General features: G+C 48.7%; 3 protein-coding genes across 3 annotated transcripts in view; all 3 read right to left on the reverse strand.

Moving 5' to 3' along the window:
* The window catches only part of LOC122363197 (CAD protein-like), a 77,691-nt gene extending 59,524 nt beyond the window's left edge, over positions 1–18,167 (reverse strand). Inside the window, exons 1-6 of the mRNA XM_043332170.1 lie at positions 17,773–18,167; positions 14,937–15,075; positions 14,434–14,563; positions 13,756–13,899; positions 12,581–12,755; positions 12,110–12,260 (exon numbers count right to left, since the gene is read on the reverse strand). Coding sequence (XP_043188105.1) covers positions 12,110–12,260; positions 12,581–12,755; positions 13,756–13,899; positions 14,434–14,563; positions 14,937–15,075; positions 17,773–17,857 — 824 coding nt within the window. The 5' untranslated portion in view covers positions 17,858–18,167. The remainder of the gene's footprint in view (positions 1–12,109; positions 12,261–12,580; positions 12,756–13,755; positions 13,900–14,433; positions 14,564–14,936; positions 15,076–17,772) is intronic.
* On the reverse strand, positions 6,626–8,912 carry LOC122363199 (probable GPI-anchored adhesin-like protein PGA55). The gene has a single exon (XM_043332172.1). The coding sequence runs from the start codon at positions 8,745–8,747 to the stop codon at positions 6,915–6,917; it is 1,833 nt and encodes a 610-aa protein (XP_043188107.1). The 5' UTR covers positions 8,748–8,912; the 3' UTR covers positions 6,626–6,914.
* On the reverse strand, positions 10,444–11,145 carry LOC122363200 (kunitz-type kappaPI-theraphotoxin-Hs1e-like). The gene has a single exon (XM_043332173.1). It carries the CDS (start codon positions 11,092–11,094, stop codon positions 10,714–10,716), a length of 381 nt encoding a protein of 126 aa, XP_043188108.1. The 5' UTR covers positions 11,095–11,145; the 3' UTR covers positions 10,444–10,713.
* Positions 18,168–19,169: the final 1,002 nt, after the last annotated feature.

Below are 19,169 nucleotides of genomic sequence, written 5' to 3' on the forward strand. Positions count from 1 at the left end.
AGTCGGACTAAACAATAAACATTCGAATGGGACAAGGGCACGTGATTTATACGGCGCCGCGCAAAACCTCCTTCAGCACACGGGAGAACTGAGGCAATGCAGCATAGGTTCTTGCTTTTCACTAACCAGTAACCACTTAACATCAGTGTCACCTACGCACTTCAACTAAACTGGTGATAGTGAGTGTCCTGCGCTTTCTTACAGAGGGGAAACCATCTCTTCTTACTTCTATCTCACATCTTCCATTCAACTACGTGATGACAATGGCAGTCCTCGTAATTAGTTCCAATGTGTCGCAAACAATAGCGACGCCGACGGAGCGGGTTTTGTAATGACTGGGCAGGGGCACGCAACGCACTTAATTAGCATGGAAGGCGGCGACACAGATCCTCTGACCTCTATAACTTTCAGTTATGCAAGTGTAGTAGCAGGCTGGAAAAAAAACTTCAGTTATGCCTCTTAGTCATTTATCTTCCTTCAATGCTTAGAGATATTATGTCAGCAGTCAGCACAAATGAGCTAGTGCGAAAATTGTAGAGTGGATACCCTTTCCTGTGTAGAGGTGTAGGAGATATCGCAACTCTTTTCGAAAGTGTAAATATGCGTGTTGCAAAACAAGTCTTAGCTGAAAGCACCATGCCGTTACTTCTAGTCAAGTCGGGTTGTTGCGTATATCGGGGCAAAAACTGGACTGTTCGTACGGCCCGGGGCTCCTTTTTCAGACTCGAGCATCCGCTGTTGCAAAAGCTATTAGCTTGGCTCTTGGACCGCTCACCTTGACAAAACAGACGGTCGCTAAATGTGATTGCTTTGCCATTCGAAAGAACCAACAGGAAGGCACACATGGGTGCATGTTTTGCCATGTTCACCAATGCCTAGTTGAAACAATGGCGACAAAGACATGAGACAAAGCTTCTGGAAAACGTGGCTCTCAAATAACACAAAAAAGACGAGTACAACCCCGTTCGCATGTAAGCGAAGCGCATGAAACCGGCAAACTCTGAAAGTGGTGATAAAAAGAGAAAAAGAAAGTGTTAAGCTCATGTGATTACGCATAACCGGTCAGACATTCGTTGTGATCCCCTAGTCACAAGTCAGGAGCGAAACTATAGGCGCTAGCAGAGCTTCTTTTGAATCGCACAGTCGTTGATTCATAAGATCCTCTTACCTTTCGCACTCAAAGCTCTTGAATGAGTCAAAATACGAACGGAAACCTTTTTTTTAATTAGTGCCTAGCGCTGTAGCTCTATTGGTTCCCGAGTTATGCGTTGGCTTCTTGGAAATTGTCGATATTCGACCTGGAAATCGGCGAAATTTTGCCTTCAATTACCTCTGGTGACCTGACCTTTGACCTGACCAAAAAAATTGACCGAAGTGATTTCCTCATTATTTTTGACGTTCTTTCGAACGCCGCCTTTTGCGTATCGCTACGTGGCCCAGGAGCCGAGTTAGAAGGGGGGGTGTTCGAACCCCCCCCCCCCCCCAGCAGGGCGTGGAAATCCAGGACCCCCAGCCGGGCGCGGGTTAAGTCGTTAACAAATTTACAAAAAGTGGAGTCACACACGTATATACAAGTTACCAATAAAACTTGCAAAGTGTAAGACTTTAAAACACTCGTCCCATATCTTTATAACAAATTTGCACGTTATATGGTGCAAATTTGCAACTGCCGGCGGTGAACCATGAAGAAAGGGATTGTGCTGAACTGTTTATGACAAAAAAGGACAGGTTATGCAATCGCCATTCTGCCCTAAGCAAACAAAAACGAAAACAAAGACGTGTAAGTGTTTTGCAGGAAACTTCTTACTACACAGCACATGTCTATGTCTATGCACTTGTGACTCAACTAAAGGGATGGCCCAGCCAATTGACCTGCTCTATAGGGTAACGATTTTTTTCATGCTCATATAAAGCATCTTGCAAGGAAAAATAATACTTGCATCGCCAAAAGTCACAAAACAATTAGTGCTTCATAAGGAAAACAAGAAAGAAAGCTGTTAGCCCGGTCACACATGCATGACGTACGGCCGGCGCATTGCAAAAAGACCAGTGCGTCGTCGTGCGTTGTTGTGTGACCAACTTTTGTCAGGAGTTCGCAGGAAATGGCAAGTTGACAACGAATGCACAACGCGCTACGAACGCGTTGCCAGCGCGCCGGGCACTTGCACAGCGAATGCAAAGCGCATAAAGGACGCACACACAACGGATGCACAGCGGCTTGCTAGCGCACGGGACGCATGGACTGCGCGTGCACCGCGCATTCAACGCACAGCCAGCGAACTGCTTTTGGCAGCGGTGCAGTAGCCCGTCTTGCCTGCTGTCATATCAGATGTGCCCCCAAGGAGGGCACATCCTCATGTTTTCAGATGGTTCAACAGCTCCTGAGATAAACAATGACAATGACAAATAATGTATGCTTAAAATGACTTATAAATTCTGACATCAAGAGCGGGAGGAATTGAAGAGGAACCCATGCACTATGCAGCAATAACGCAGGAGAGTCGCCCATGAGGGTAGAATGAGCAATGAGGAGGTAGGACCTTGTTATGGTTACAATTAGACATACGCCAGACGAACGCTGTGCGCGCTACAGACTCGCTCAGCTCTGGTTTACCACGTCTTTATAGTCTATGCGAATCCGTTAGACATGCGTTAGAGGCACGCTATGTCTGCGCTGGGTGTACGCGATGCATCAACCGACGAGCATACAACGATTACCTAGCGTATATTCCGCGTGTATCTGGCGCTGGTCCAACGCGCTCCGCGCGTGTCTGGCGTCCGCCTTCGTGCGTCGAGCTCAACGCACATTTTTGAGCATGCACAAAAATTGTCGACGCACGCGACGAATGACGACGCATGATTCCGTTCGCCCAGCGCGCTCGACGAACGAGTAACGAATGCATAGCGCAGGACGACGCACTGGCCAGAATGAATGAATTTTTGGTGCGCGGGCCGTGCGTCGTGTATGTGTGACCGGGGCAACTGAAATGAACGTCCAATATATGTGTCGCATCTTTCTGGACTGAGGTAGATAATGGCATGCTACCGCACAATAGAACAGTATGATAACGGGTAAACATGGCAGAATGGTACATACCTGTACCAACGGCGGAGGGCTAATTATTGACATAAAGGGTAATGATTGACGTACCTAATTACGTGCAAATAAATACTTCCATGACTGATGAGTGAGCCTGTACAGCTTCTTATTTAACTAGGTACGTTCCGATAAGAATGTTATCAAACAAGTCGACATTTGTCCATGAAATTAAATGTACACGGCACAGCGCACAGGTATTCGGGACCAAAGCAGCCCATTTATGATAGATATTTGGCCATAATTATAATCATTTCATCCATCACCATGTGATGTTTTGTTCACCCATGTGAAAAATAAAATGTCATGTTTACTTTTTATTTTTCAATCACCGAAGTATACATATTCCAGCCTGGCAAACAAACATATGCTTGGGTTGACGTGTCACAATCGAGCACACTTATTTACATCACAATCACCTTTAATGTACATACAAACGGCTAAGTGTATCAACTGGTTGAAATAGCGATCGCCCTCAATCTTTGCGACATTGTCCAGTTTATAGGCATCACAGCTATTCACCGCCTGATAAGCATACAAGATAAAAAACGCACGGTCACTTCCAGAGTTTGACACCGTTTGGTGCAAGTTTGAAGGACAGCCCTTCTGATGTCTGTCCTATACCTTACCTTACCTTAGGCAATGCTACCTTAGGCACCTTTCAGGCTTTCTACCATAATATGAAGGTGTCAGCATGGAACGGCCATGGATTTAAAGCGGAATCAGGAACGGCAAATGCACGCATTTAAGTCAATAACTACGGTGTCGAAACGGCTCAAGAGTATAACGGAAAAATGTATAGAAATCTGAAATAGTGTGTCGTAAATCACGCAACTGTGTGACACGCAACTGTGTGACACGCAACTGTGTGACACGCAACTGTGTGACACGCAACTACAGATGTCACATATCACGTCTATGGGAACGAGTTTTATACCAAGTCATCGACCTATTTCACGAGAGTTTGCGTAAGACATTTTCTTTGGATCCCAAATGCGGTAAAAACAGTGCAATTCTGAGGCTTGTGTTATCGCTACAAAGAGTCAGAGTGATACCTCAGAATGCAGAACTAATAATGCATGGGAGCCTCAGATAAAATGCACAACTGTGGTATGCTCTTAATGATATAGGACACCCTGGTGTGCGTCTATTTTCACAGGTTCACTCATTGAGAATACACCCTGATTTGCTCCTGGCTTGCTACTGACAAAGCAGGTACTTCCAAAAACGCATGGTCATAATTTAGTCATGCAATTGACAATAGCAAAACCATCAATCTTCCCAGGGGAAAAAAATCGGACCACAGAACGGTGACAAAGTTTACCGTGTCGATTGAACGAGGAACATTGCATTTCAAAGGCTATTCACAATCGTAACATGTGCACAATGTATGAAAAAGTAGCGTCCAGGCACGATGATTCGACGATCTTGTGCAAATACAAATGTCCCTGCTCATGGATACAATGCTAACAATTATTGGAATAATATGCCCGGTCCATGATTCACACATTCAGACAGAACGCCTTTCGTGACCAGCCGACCACAGCAACACTTCCAGGTAGTAAGGAGCACGGAAAAGTTCCCGGCCTTTCTGGCATCAACGCCTCCATCAGTTGGTTAATCACTTTCGAGCGACCCATCCTCGGCACGCACATTCACTATATTTGCATTGTGTCGTGTCCGAAGAGACGCCCGGTCCAGCCAAGAGCGCTTCACTTCCACCGTGACTGAGTTCAGTCGCGCCCAACAACTCTGCTCCAGCATACCCTATTCCCTGAGTTTCTATTCATTTTTCAGCTCCTCCGGAGCACCCCCACCACTGCAGTGGTGACAGCCGCCAGAGCTGCTGTGACACCGGGCACGGCAGCGGCCGCCGCGCCTCTGGCAGAGCGGTAGTAGTTGAGCCTGCCGAACTCATCCACGGCCTCCAGCACGGCCGGCTGCTGCATGCTGTCTACACAGAGGCCGCGGAACACCACCTCACGCAGCGCGTCCGTGGCAACGTCCCGCATCACGGGCGAGCAATGCGCCAGCGCCGGCGGCAGACACTGCGCCAGCCGCACCAGCGCCGGGCAGCTCTCGGTTACATTCTCCACCGCTGAGAAAGAGTCGGCCAGCAGCGCCGACTGCTGGTCCAGCTGGCGCACCTGCTGCTCCTCCATCAGCTGCTGGAAGTGCTGCATGCAGTCGGCCATGGCGCCGCTGTAGCGCTGGAACGGCTCGGCGGCGCACGTCTGCAGCTGCCGCAGGCCGCGGCCAAACAGCTCGCCAGAGTCGCGGCAGAGGTGACGCGCCGCGCGCGCCGCCGCCGCGATCGTGCGCGCCTCGTTGGCGACGATGTTGTCGTGCGTGCAGGCGAGTTTGCCGCTGTTCTGCAGCTCCTCGGCGCAGCTGACCACGCCGTCCAGGTGGACGAGCTGGCAGATCAGCGTGGCCGGGTTACTGCTCTGCAGCGCCTGGAGCTGACCAGTGCCCAGAGAGGCGATCCGCTCCAGGTCCAGCTGCTCCTTCACACACCGGATCGTGTTCCGCATCGTCAGCAGCACGCGCTTCGAGCAATCGGGACCGTACTTTTTGTACATCACCGCCTCGAACGTGCTTCCCGCTCGATCGAAGCTGATGCCGAGCTTGTCGAGTGTTTGTACGACGATGTACTCCTGCATGGGCACCTTGCCCGGCTTTGCGTGTCCTCCTTCCACCAGCTGGTAGTGGACGTTGCTCCAGTCGGTCTGAGGCAACGGATCGGCTGCCGCTGCCGCCAGAGTCACCGCAATCATAGCGTACCACAGCATTGCTGCCACGACAAACACACCTTAGGCTCACTCCTTAGGCACTCGACCACGCTGTGCGGCGTCTCACCTCCCACCTATCTAACCTCCTCTCACCCTGCCAGTGCCCCAGCCCACTGCGACCGCCTCCTCCCGACCGCCCAGCTCCAGCGTTCCAGCGCCACCAGATGTCGCGCAGGCTCTGACGCTACTGCGCATGCGCGACGGCAGCCCGCCGCGCCGCAACTGTCCCAGATGCACCGAAATCGTCGGCTGGCGGGCGCGTCTGAGTCGTCTGAGTACAGCCGGGCGTCACATGCCACACAAAAGTGAAATCTCACTGACAGCCTGACGCGAGCGTAGGACCTGCTTCTTGTGCCGTGGTCAGGACCGCAGCACAGTAGTGGGTCACAAATCCGAGCAGCTTTGAGTTACGACATGTCACGCAGGCCGCACAGCGACCGTTTGTGGTTTGGGCTCCGAGTTCCATCTCAGAATATGTCACTGTGCGGGGGGGGGGGGGGGCAGCGCGACTGCATGCCGTGAGGCGTGAGCCGATTAAATTGTAAACAGAAAGGGGAGATGTCAGGTCAGAAGCTCAAGCCACACATTTCCTCTGGAAACATGTTGTGAGGTGAGTGAGGCCATGACCTTACCTGAGGTCACATCATGTTTCATGTCAAACTCATCATTGAGAAGAAAAATACTCAATACGCAAATGCCTGATAATTATACCTCGGATAACAAATCTTTGTCAATCTTTGTCAAGTGTCAATCTGTTATCTTTATTGCAGCATCTCCTAGCAAACAAGTCTGAAATCCATCAAAAGAGACACAACAAAAGTTATCTTATAGAAACAAAAAATTAAACTGCATTGTTTCGATAACACATGGCTGTGATCCGTGCGCACTCGTCAAACATAAACAATTTATCGGACTGTTATCACACTAGACCGAGCTTTGCAGTCAGGAGAACCGCTCAAAGAAATAATTCGCTCAATAACAAGAAGTTAAATAAGACAGAGACAACCTCTAAGGGTGCGTGCCATTTATAGCAACCCTCTATAGTTCACTCTGCCCTCCGGTTTGAAGGCAACTGGTCCATCCGGGATCTTGTCAAATATGTCAAAGTAGTCTTTAGCTAGATCGCTTTCATTATCTTCATCGATGTATTTACTGCAAAACCTCAAACACTCTTTCTTGCTGTCAAACCTGTTGAAGTTACCACCACAGCCACTGTAAATAAATTTTACACACTTCTGATCCTTGTAGCTGAAGTACCAGTTACGGGCAGAGGCGTCACAGGTGTAATTATGCCTGGGGTTTCCCGGCTGCAGGCAGGCGGGGCACTCGACAAACCCGGGCTCCTGGCAGTTCTCTGGATGGGGACTATCGGTCACCTCTTCAGCAGATGTCGTTAAGTTATCCTCAGTTGAAGTAAACTCGTCTAGGTGAACTGCACCTGCGGCATCCTCATCTTCAGTATTTTCCGCTTCACTGTCTTCATGTTCTACATTCTCGGTACCGCTGTGGTCGGCTTCTGTGCCAGGCTCCGTGCTACCATTGGTGCTAACGTCGTCGTTCTCATCCTCACCCTCGGCCTTGGTGCTAACATCAGAGCTGGCTGTGGTACTGAACTCGACGTGACCATCCTCACTTCCAGTCTCAGCGTCGTCTTCAACACTCAGCGTAATGTTCTCAAACTCATTTTCAGTCTCAAGATCATGCCCAATATCCTCTATGGTAACCTCGCCCTCTGTAGTGGCTTCATTGCTAGACTTGGTACTAACCTCGGCCTCAGCGCTCTCAGCCTCAACAGCAGTCCCTGTATTACTGCTGACTTCGTTGCTAGCTTCTGTGCTGAGCTCAGTGACAGACTCAGCACTCTCAGCCTCACTCTCGGCCTCTGTGCTACTGCTGACTTCGGTGTTGGCTCCAATACTGAGCTTGGCGATAGTCTCAGCGCTTTCAGCTTCATTCTCGGCCTCTGCGCTCACATGGCTGCTAGTTTCTGTGATAACCTCGGTGCTACTTTCAATGCTAAGCTGACTGCTACTCTCCGTGCTGGCCTGGGTGCTCTCTGTGCTTAGCTCCAAACTATCCTTGCTCCCAGCTTCGGAAATCTCATCTGCATACTCAGCCTCTGTGCTGACCTCAAAACTAGCATCTGTGCTAGCCTCGGTGGTCTCTGTCTCACTCACCACTTCTGTGCTAACCTGGATGCTGGATTCTGTGCCAGTCGCGGCTCCCTTATCCTCACGCTCAGTTTCGATGCTGGTTTCAGCCTCAGCACTCTCATCCTCTGCCTCAGCCTCTGTACTGTGCTTGAAGGAAGCACTGGTGCTAGTTTCAGCAATCTCAACCTCACTCCCAGCCGCTATGTTGGCCTCTTCGCTAGGATTGTTGCTAGTTTCCGTGTCGGTCTTGAAGCTACTCTCGTCGCTCTCAGCTTGACTATCAGTTGTCTCGTGGCTGCCTTCGTCGCTGGGTTTGGTGCCTGCTTCTGCACTATCATCAAAGCTATCATGAAAGTTAGTGTCAGAGCCCGCAGCCTGACTCTTAGCCTCTATGCTGATGTGGACGCTGGAATCGGTGCTTGCTTCCGTGCTAAGCCCGTCGCTACCAGCTTTGCTCTGAGCTTCTGGGGTTATCCCAGCACTAGACTCAGTGCTGGCCTCAGTACTCTCCATCTCACTAGCGGGTTTAGTGTACTCCGGCTCAGTGATGGTTTCGTTGTGGATGACAGTGCTGTTTGAAGACCGGGCGGGGTCCTCGAGAGTGACAGTGATCTGGCCATGTCCAACTAGACTTCTTCCCTGAACAAGAGAAGGCCCTAGCGTGCACAGAGCAAGGGCAACTGTGAAAGTGAGTCTGACCGTCATAATTTCTACAGAAAATTCATTGATAGGTAATGCTTGAAATTAATTGATATGCTTCTCGAAACAAGGTAGATAAAATGACAGAACTAAAAAAGAACACACAATTTAATAACTAAAAGGAAAAGAGAAAATTGCCGCCGGTGTATATCAGGAATTGGCGCCCTGGCTAGAATTAAAAATTATGGAGATTTGAAATAAAATAATGATCCACTTTCCACCACGTGGCGAAGTTTGTGAAATGAATCCCAAGGAAATGATCACGGTCTCGAAGGTAAATAAGACACGAATATGCCAATGCCGACGGGTTGTAGGTATTGTTCGAAAAAGCACTGTGGCTGCTCGACTTTCCGAGTTTTGCATTGCGTAAAACAATTTGTTCGTCAATTCGACACTTTTTATGAGAAGCAAAGCCATGGCGAAATAAGCATGCCTATTATATTATCTACCTATAATCACTACATTACCTAATTCAACAAAAATGTTTACCTCCGACGACCTCTGGTGACCTAACCTTTGAGAAGTGACTTGTCCTAAAAATACTAGAACGTCCTGAATTTGACCTGTCATGCCCACGCCACCTGAATTGATGCATGCTTATTGCTTGCAGTCTCTGGTGCCAATTATTTCCTGTGCTAATGGATGTGAAAGCTTGCCCAAGATTCTTGTCTTGTCCGTATACGAAAGTTCGCTTGAAGTGACAAAAGATTTAATGAGATGGTTCATGGCCAACGATGAAATTGCTACGTAAACGTTTCGAGTTTTTTTTTAGCTTATCGTTTATTTCACGAGCAATGAACAATAAAATAAATGCATCGCATGTCATAAAGCAGATGTCCACTAAACTGCACGTTGAAATATCTTTTTTAACTATACCACTGCGTCAGCAGTGCGGTGATGATTCGGTCCTCATAGATGACACTGAAGCCCGGGCTGTGAAATGCCCCTGAACTTTAAGCGTGACGGAGCTTTCGATGAGCAGCGTTCTTCGAAATTCGCAGTCAGTTTGATATTGACATTTCTGTTAAATAAATGACGGAGCATATAATGCTGAAAAGTTAGGTGGAAACGGACATTCTTTTTATTCGATTTAGGCTCAAACAAAGTTCGCTTGGCATCATTTGCCACTACGACGATATAAACGATTAGGTACCTATACATATCAACGATCAGCAGAAAAGCTTCGGTAATCGGTATACCAGTTTAGCATTGCCTCGTTGAAAATTCAACTCATAACTCGAAGTCCTGTAAAAATTAACGCCCAGCTTGCAGTCAATTGATATGTTTTACGCAAGTTAAAAGCCACCGCACATACTAAGAAATGTTAGTAGTTCGGACTGCCTCCCTCTTCCCCCCTCCCCCAGCCAGCCCTCTGACTGACCAAAATTACGACTCAGTTGATAAGATTGACGCAAAAGATACTTATTCTAAGACTGAGCATTACCAATGGTGTTTTAACCAATAGTCAGTAAAGTGAAATGGATACAAAATTTCTTGGCACGATGAGCGATTAAAGAATGATGCAAAGGCCAATGAGTCATCAAAGAATCAATGTTTTGTTTACTGGAGAGCAGAGAATGTTGCAAAGGCCAATGCGTCATAAAAGTGTCAGTTTTTTTTTTTTTTTTGTTTACTGGAGAGCAACATAAAACCCACATGAAATAAAACAACACATACAATTCCAACAAAAAAAAAAAAACGGTTACGAAGAAGAGAGCATTTATTTATCTAGCACATCATGCTTATATTTGTGTGTACCTATGCACCTAAAATGTATGTAGGTAAAGTATATCCCGGATCAAGGAATCCAAAATGAAGACGGTTAAAATTGCATCCAGTCGCGGGACAGCATATCATTTGCTTCTGTATAACGCAGCTCTCAGCGACTGAAGTTAGGTTGCAGAAGTCACGACAGTTTGCATCGTTCACGGCAGATGCTTCCAGTGGTAGTCCCGTCGGCTGGTCGTTCGGTTTACCCCTTGCGTGGGAAAATGAACCTTCTGCAGGTGTTGAGACACTCCTTCTCTGACGAGAATCGGTTGGCGTTGCCTCCGCAGCCGCCGTAGATGAAGTGCACACAGCGCTGCTGGCTGAAGTCAAAGTACCATCTGGGAAAAAAAGCAGTACAGACGACCGGCTCGAACGGGTTACCGGGCAGCAGGCAGCGCGGGCACCACTTCGAGCAGATCTGGCAAGTGGGCAGCCGCAGGCCCGGGTACGGCTTCAGCGGCAGCTTGGGCTTCACCAGCGGCGGGTTCACCGTCTTTGGCGGCGTGGGGGTGACGCCGGATACGGAGAGAACCGCCAGAGAGACCAGCACGGTCAGGAGCAGACGCGAGGCAGAGGACGCCATCGCTGCGGTGGGCTTCAACGCTGTAGACCGGACGAAACTCCAACTCCAACTGAGCTAGTGACGGGGTGGCGTCGAGTCGCTTTATACCGTGCAGGCGTGACGTGACAATTGATAAGTTCACACTTTCAAATGTCAAAAATGCACGCTGTGAGAATCATTCGCAATCGCCATTCGAACAGTGAATTCATTTTAATATCGTTTTATGCAGTCTAATCGCTTTTAAGTGTTTTCATATACTTAAGCCACGCCATGGTAGATAGATTAAATCACGTGTATTTGCCGAGAGCTGCAAATTGTCAAAAGGAAGAGTTTTCATAGTCCCATGTAAATTGCGATAAAGATGTGCACTGTGAGGAGTGCACACCACGCATTTCGTCGTGAACAGTGAACACGCCTTACACAATCAATGGAGTACCGTCCGAGTGTTGGTCAAATGAGATAGAGTCGGCTGTCACAAACCCGTCAGCCTGAACGTTGGCCTGCGTCACACGTTAGCCTCATCGAGCTGCCATCTTGCACTATGACGCACTTCCGCTCCGCCGCAGGCATAATGGCATCCATTCCCGCTAGCGCTAAATGACAGAACCAATGACAGTTTGACAGCGAACGAAGTCGGAGTGGATACATGCGGTGCAGCCCGGTCTCAACTAGCTTTGTATATAAATCATTTTCCGAAACGCATTATAATCAGCAAGAAACACTATGCATATGGGGACGATTGCTATCAGAGTTTCCGAAAAGCTTGAGTCGAGCTTGTAGAAAACATGCATTCCACATTCATTGCCCTAAAAAAACGTACACGCAGTTTGAAGAGAATCCATATCTGCCCTTCATAATCACTTTCCGATTATCCACCACCATAGTGGTCCATATATGTATTCACCGTCCACCCCATCGTTATATCACATGAATGCGATAGTAATCCTGCTCCACTGACATTAGCCGTCCCCCTGTCGAAGTCCACTCAGACATATTGGTCTAAAGGTAAACCGCGAGCTGAATCAGCTGAACTGACCTCATTTTGAAGGTGTGCCCGCCAGCAGCGGTGGCCAGTAGCTGGTGGCCCAAGCAGATCCCGAAGATGGGCTTGGCGTGCTTGGAGCCGGTCTGGGCGGCCATCAGGTCACGCAGGTTTGACACGGTGGTGGCGCATTTCACGGGGTCGCCTGGAGGTGGGATGTAATGTGTCAAAAACCAACGAACTATGAGCTGCATGGGACACAATTCCTTCAGAATTCATGTTACGAATTTTAGAAAATGAATCCCGATATCCGTAAAAATGGACCAATTTCCACATTCACATCGGTTATCCATATAAATTCCGAAAAGTTTATTCAATCCAGGAAATAAATGCAAGGACTTGAATATATCGTCTGCGAATGTCAAGCTTGATATATGTAGAAATATCAGTATTTCAGCGCCCTCTGCCCTGTCGGCTGGCCACTCATGCGACCAGCAGTTAGTCCAACATCCCTAGCCAACTTGCCTGGTCCGTTGCTGACGAAGAAGCCGTCGTACTTGTTCACGTCGAGCGGCTGGTCCCAAGGCACCAGGTCCACCCTGGCCCCTCGCTTCAGCAGACACCGCAGCTGGTTGTACTTGAGCCCGCAGTCGACGGCACAGATGTAGGGGGTGCCACCAGCGTTATACGAAACAGTCTCCTGCGGACAGGAGGAACGGCTCAGGTCAGGTAGCAGGGTGGTGTGCTCGTACTTCTCCAGATGGCGCTGCAGGTCATTACGGAGCGAGCGAAGCGAGCGTAGTCTTTCCTTAGATTAACGGAAATTTCTGAGTATGAGCGGCCGGCCGTGGTCACGCTTTTGCGAGGCTTATATCTCAGCAACCACTTGACCGATTTACACGCGGTAATTTTTGTAGGGTAGCTTCATTCCTTCTACCAAGTATTGGACTATTGCCGATGCATGTGGGTGACCCCTTATGCACGTGCCACGTGCAAAACGAAGAGGTGTCACTTTTGTAATTGTTGCAATATCTCGGTAACTACTTGGCCGATTGCGCTGAAAGTTGGCATGTAGGTAGACACCCACTAGGCAATGCATATCCATGTGCCAGAATTGGGGTGCTGCTGCACGTGCGCACGTGCAGGGGTCGATTCCAGATCTCGAGAACGGCTTGACCGATGGCGCTCAAATTTGGCACATGGTTAGGGACCGGTTAGTAGGGTGCCGTGCAAAACTCAGTTGGGACCCATTTTGCACGTGCGCACGTGCAGGGTGCCGCTTCCAGATCTCGAGAACGGCTGGGCCGATTGTGCTCAAATTTGGCACATCGCTAGAGACCGGTTAGTAGGGTGCCGTGCACAAGTCAGCTAGAGGTACCTCGTCGAAATTTCGCACGTGCAAGGCTCACCCTCTCGCTCGCTCCGTTAGTCGCCCCAAAAGGCGTTATACTGGTATAACTTAAATGAAAGTCAAGCCCAGTCTCATACCAAGGAACAAAGTTGTCGAATTGGTGTATTAAAGTCTAAAGAACATAATAATGGATATTGTAGCGACTTTCGTTTGCCATACAAAAGAATCAACAACATAAATTGAAGACAAGCGTATCCCTAATCAATAACATAAATCCTAATATTCCACCGCATTCGACGTTCAGTCGGAAATACTAGTAGACAAGTAGTCTGTCTGATTTCCAACCGACCTTGACGGAGACTTCGGCCACCAAGTTGCGAGTGCTGGGGTCATCCTGGGGCACAGAAGCCGGCTCTGTGCCCTCGGGAACGATCTTTCCCAGCATCGTTCCCTTCTCGCGCAGTTGTTTGGTCAGCTGGCGCGTGTCGATCCCCTGTAGAAAGAGACGAGAGATCATGAGAGCGAGAGATTGGCGACATTATGGAAGATCGGTGGTGAAGAGATGTTACACTGGAAACTCACGTAAGGGGATACACTGACAAATTAACGCAGATCTAGGCGTGGAGGTCGCCTCTACACTTCCAGCATCTTCTAATCGTTAGTAACACACATGATACTATATTATTTAGCATACATTCCAGGCGAAATCTTATGGCTCCACTAGCCGTTGCTCCAGTGATCAGCATCCAGTGACCGCAGCCTCGACTCCAGTTCTCTCACGGATCACTGACCATTTGCAGTGACCCGTGAACACTGAGCTGTGTCATATGTGACCAGCCACCTCGTAATTACGGGAATCGCGACCCGTGATGTTGGGGCACATGTACCCATGATCCCACGACACAATGACCCGTGATAAAATGACCCACGATCCGTGATCAAGTGACCCATGACCAATGACCCATGACCCACGACTCATGACTAGTGACACTGTGGCCCATGACCCCGCCACTCCACGATCCCATACCGTGATTCCGGTGACGCCCTGCTCCTTCATCCACTGGTCGAGTGTCTGTCGGCTGTTCCAGTGACTGGGAGAGGTGCACAGTTCACCAACCACCAGACCAGACGGCCAGATCCGGTGCGACTCAAAAAAACTGTCCACGACATATAGACGATCATCAGCTGAGCACAGTTCAACACGAAGGCTCCGTATAATAAACAAAGCTGGAAATTGGTGCAGCAGAAAGTGTTTGCCCAATTTTCATTCTGTATGATTGATAGCATTTAAATATGTTACACAAAGATCCATCATACAATTATAACTAAGCTTTTAATGTCAACCATCAGTTTACTCCCTGCTGATCATTGCCTCACACACTTAATTGATACTTTAAACGTTTATTTTTTTAACGTTTTGTGAGACGTGATTCGTATATTATGTCTGAAATTATGCTATGCACCTGTGAAGGTATCGTCTACCACGCAGCCGTGGGTGTGACGAAATGACCACCGCTGCCGAGCTCTCACCTGGGAATGCCATGTTCGTCCGTGTCGCCGCCGGGAACGCCGTAGTTGCCGATCAGGGGGTAGGTGAGCAGCAGAATTTGGGAGCGGTACGACGGATCGGTCAGCGACTCCGGGTAGCCCACCATGCCCGTCTGGAACACTGAAAACAACAGATCGCGTTAGATTACTGGCGGTTGAATTTCAATGTTCAGAAGAAAAAAAAACTGGTGATAGCCGGTCTGATTTAATTCAAACAATCTGTTTCTGTAAGCAAGCCATTTGTTTCCTTTTAAAAAGCGACTGCGATTGTGTACATGTAGCATACCGAGGGCAGTTGGGAGTTCAGCTTGGTTCTGAACCTTGATCCTCAACGTAACACAAGCGGGACAAAAAACGACCTCGCGCTTTATGAGGGTTAATGTCACATAAACCTGACAAACGGAGGGTCCAGATAAATGACCTTCACAATTCCCGGCTACAGGACCAGTTGTTCCGTAAAAGGGACGATGTCTTCTGATCAGTGAACCGTGTTTAACGACCGGTTGTTGACCTGACAATAATGACCTCAGGAAGGGCAACACCGACAATAAGCGCAGAGTGCGGACCGTTTAATCGTATAGCTACTCGTTTGAGGGACAGAAGGAAACGTGTTATCGGAATATAAGGTGTATTTGAAATGTAGTCGTGTCACTACGACGCCCGAGGCCTGGCAACAGCCCGGGCCGTGCCCTGCTCGACTGACGAGTTGATCACCGGAAACTATCGTCTTGAGTATCGCGTGGCTCAACCGTCAGCCCGGGACTTCATTCATTGTCATACAGCGACATAGGCCCGATACCGATGCAATCATGACGTGAGCTCAGGACCGATTTTGCCGGACGATAAACGCAATAACTGGAAACCATGGCTCGGAATATTTTTTAGATCCCCTACCGGCCCAGACCGGACCGGTTGGCCATAAAGAAGCATTACCAGTCTTGGTAATCTAGCCTTGGCAGTACCAGACCTAACTAAACTATACCTCTCCGTCACAGCCACGGCGCATATAGTGCGCTGTGTGCCGCAATACTGCTCCTATAGTATACGCCCACAGCTGTGAAGTGATGCAGAGCAGCTATGTAAATATTACACAACGCCAGCAGAGAATGCCGAGTGCGTCCTCGAGGAGTGTCGAAACCACTAACTTCAGGACTTCAGTCCAGACTCAAGAGCCTATACGAAAGTGTCGACGCCGCTAGCTCACGTCTACATAAACAAATAGATGGCAGCTACCTAAACGTTTTCAACAAGAAGTAGTTAATACAGATAACAGGAAGCAAACTTAACATTTTCCGAAAACGTTTATGTATGTGCAAGTAACTATAGGAATAAAGAGCCACTTACGTATAATTATTTCATAGACATATTGATACCTATAAATGGGAAAGACAATGGGAACATGTTATTTTTTTACATTAAAATTGGTTACACATGTGTTTCGGGAATAATTCCTTGGTCACACCATATAAAAATAACAACATCCAAATACAATCGAGGTCTAAGGGGTGACCACGGCCGCCTCGAAAAGATTGCGGAGCGAGCGAATTCTTATGTAGAATAGCAAAAATTTCTTAGTATGAGCGGCCGGCCGTGGTCACTGGTCACCATCTAGGACGGCCGGGCGAACTTCTGGTGTGATCAGGGGATTATTCCCGAAACACATGTGTAACCATTACCAATTTTAATGTAAAAACAACAAGTTCCCCTTGCCTTTCCCCCTTAGGTTTCAACAAAGCTCTAGACAAAGTCTGACCGACTTTGTCCTGACCTTGACCTTAAGTTGAAGTTTCTAAATAAAATCAAAATATGAAGGCAGCATTCGACGCACCTGGGTATACCTAACAAGCAAGTTGGTACCAACTCGCTAGTGTACCTATGTACAACCAAACATATTTGTCCAGTCCCCGCTGACGAAGTCAAAGTACGTTATAAAAAAACACCGATCAACTTTCAGGTCTTCGACCTGACCTCATGCCGCCGACTGACCCAAGACCTTAAAATAAGGTGTGTACCAAGCACTGAATCTGCATCCACACTTTTCCCGCAAATCGTAAACTAAACGAGGGGAAAACAACGAGGGAGCAGTAGCTGTTCCCCTCCGATAACCCGCGCCGGGCCGGACAACGTTTCAGACCCGCCCTGCAGCTTTTGGCTCATCTTTTCCTGCTCATGGGAACATTTGCACCTTATCTGCGCAAGGGGACAGTTCAGACCCATGTTGTTCAAGGTCAGGTCACCAAGTCATGTCAATTGACCCAGACTCACGAAAAGTTTTCATGCTTGTCACCCCTACCGGCACGGGATAGCTGATTGCTTTGAAACGCTCAGCAACTGATATGAGTGACAGGATGTACAAAACGTTTACCTCAGATTTTCGACGACGGTGGCCTAAGGGCAAATCCATTTTTTTATTACCTCTCCATCAGTCGGTTTATATAGCCTTGCAGTTGCATCAGTCAATGCGGAGAAAATTGAGCTGCGACGTTTTTGGGCGAAAGTCATTCTAAACACGCTAGAACATCGGTAATATGACAGATTGCACATTATTGACTCGGAATATTGCACCCTGCGGCCTGCACCCTTGACGTCTGTTATGCCCTTGAGGTCACCTCACGGTCGTCATGAATGGTCTCCACAAGTTTTTGACAATAACCTTTGATAATGTCATGCTAGGCTAGGGTGATGAAAACACTTCGGGATGCCTTCAGCTCAATGTTTAGTGTCGTATCTCGCACCGGTCAGTTAGTCTTGGACCGGTCTAAAACGTTTTGGTTTCAATTTACGCTGACACACGCGGTGGACATCACATTTTACTCACCGATTTCGCCGGAGGTTGGCTCCAGGGAGCCGAACAGCTCCCCCTCGAACCGGCTGCCATCCTCCAGCAGCACGGCGCCCTTCATGTTGACAGCTTTCGTCACTAAAGGTGACAGGTTCCGTCACGGACGGCGTCTCAGTCTGTCGCACGCTTGGACAGGCGACGACGCCGTGCGCGCCGCGCGGACCTCGATCTGCCCCGCCGGAATTCCTTGAGTTGAGGCTTTGACACCGTCTTCCTAGAGTTTGCAGACCACTGAATCACCTGGAGATAACGCCTAACTCACACACTCTCCCACACTCCCCACTCGCTCACTCCCGTCTCTGCACCCGCGCGCTTTTCGCAGAGCGCGCGCGCCCTCGCTCCGCCAAGGCAGCTCGTGGACAGAGTGACCACGTGGCTCCGGCAGGGAGGCCCTCTGTCCAGGCAGCTGAGCGGCCGGTCGCCGGGGAGAGGGGGTGCGGGGGTGAGCCTGGATCCCCGCCCCGCCCCGCCCCTCCCCGCTCGACGGCAGGGGCCCCGCGGAGGTAAGGAGCTCGGGGTCAAATGACATGGCTCAAGTGCGTTCATCAACCACGACAGACCGAGCGGACGGGTGTGCCGAATGTCCATTGGTAACCTATGTTCCTACGGTTCTAGTCTCGCGGCTTTCGAGTGTGGCGAGGAAATTCAAGTTGGGTTACGAGTCTACGACTTACGAGTTACGTATAGTCTTCACGAGCTATGAAAGGAGAGTAAAAAGAAATCAAGATACAAAATGTTTCATCCACCTGCATACCTACGTTACGCTGCGTGTATTTTTTCTTTTCTTTTTTTTACACGTATCTAATGCTGTGCTGTGTGCAAGAGACAAACAGCGATATGGTCTTTTTCACGTGTTACTCGAGCCAGTCAAGATATCTCGGCTTGATAAAATGCCATGCTTCATCGTGTTTCGGAAAAAAAAAACGCTCTTGATAAAAAGAATTACGTACCGTAAGGCACTGGCGGATCCTGGGGGGGGTCCACGGGGTCATGACCCCCCCCAAAAGGTCTGAGAGGGTCATTTGACCCCCCCCAAAAGCCGAAGACCTAAATGCGCTATAGACGCCGTCTTGCATGCTCAAAATCACCTGTCAAACACTTCTGAGCTAATACCTTTGTTTTTCTGGATCGTGTTGCGTGAAAAGGCGTATTGAAGACCAGAATCTTACTCGTTTTTGTCTCAACCGTGCGAGCACCAGGGGATGATCCAGGAAAACTCCAAGGGGATGGTCATGAATTTAATTCGTGGTGCCCCTACCTATACGCAAAATTAAAAACTCAACGGATTTCGGTCACTTAATTTTGGTGATGTCCTATTTTCATTTTTTATTTTGTTTGTTTTATTTTTAGTGCCCCTGGGCCCTGGCAGGTCA

The sequence above is a fragment of the Amphibalanus amphitrite genome, unplaced genomic scaffold, assembly GCF_019059575.1.
Source record: "Amphibalanus amphitrite isolate SeventyFive unplaced genomic scaffold, NRLGWU_Aamphi_draft 000609F_arrow, whole genome shotgun sequence".
In the NCBI taxonomy this organism is placed as follows: Eukaryota; Metazoa; Arthropoda; class Thecostraca; order Balanomorpha; family Balanidae; genus Amphibalanus; species Amphibalanus amphitrite.

Excerpts from the sequence above, each read along its gene's own strand:
- LOC122363199 (XM_043332172.1), bottom strand. The coding sequence starts at position 8,747 with ATGACGGTCAGACTCACTTTCACAGTTGCCCTTGCTCTGTGCACGCTA.
- LOC122363200 (XM_043332173.1), bottom strand. The coding sequence starts at position 11,094 with ATGGCGTCCTCTGCCTCGCGTCTGCTCCTGACCGTGCTGGTCTCTCTG.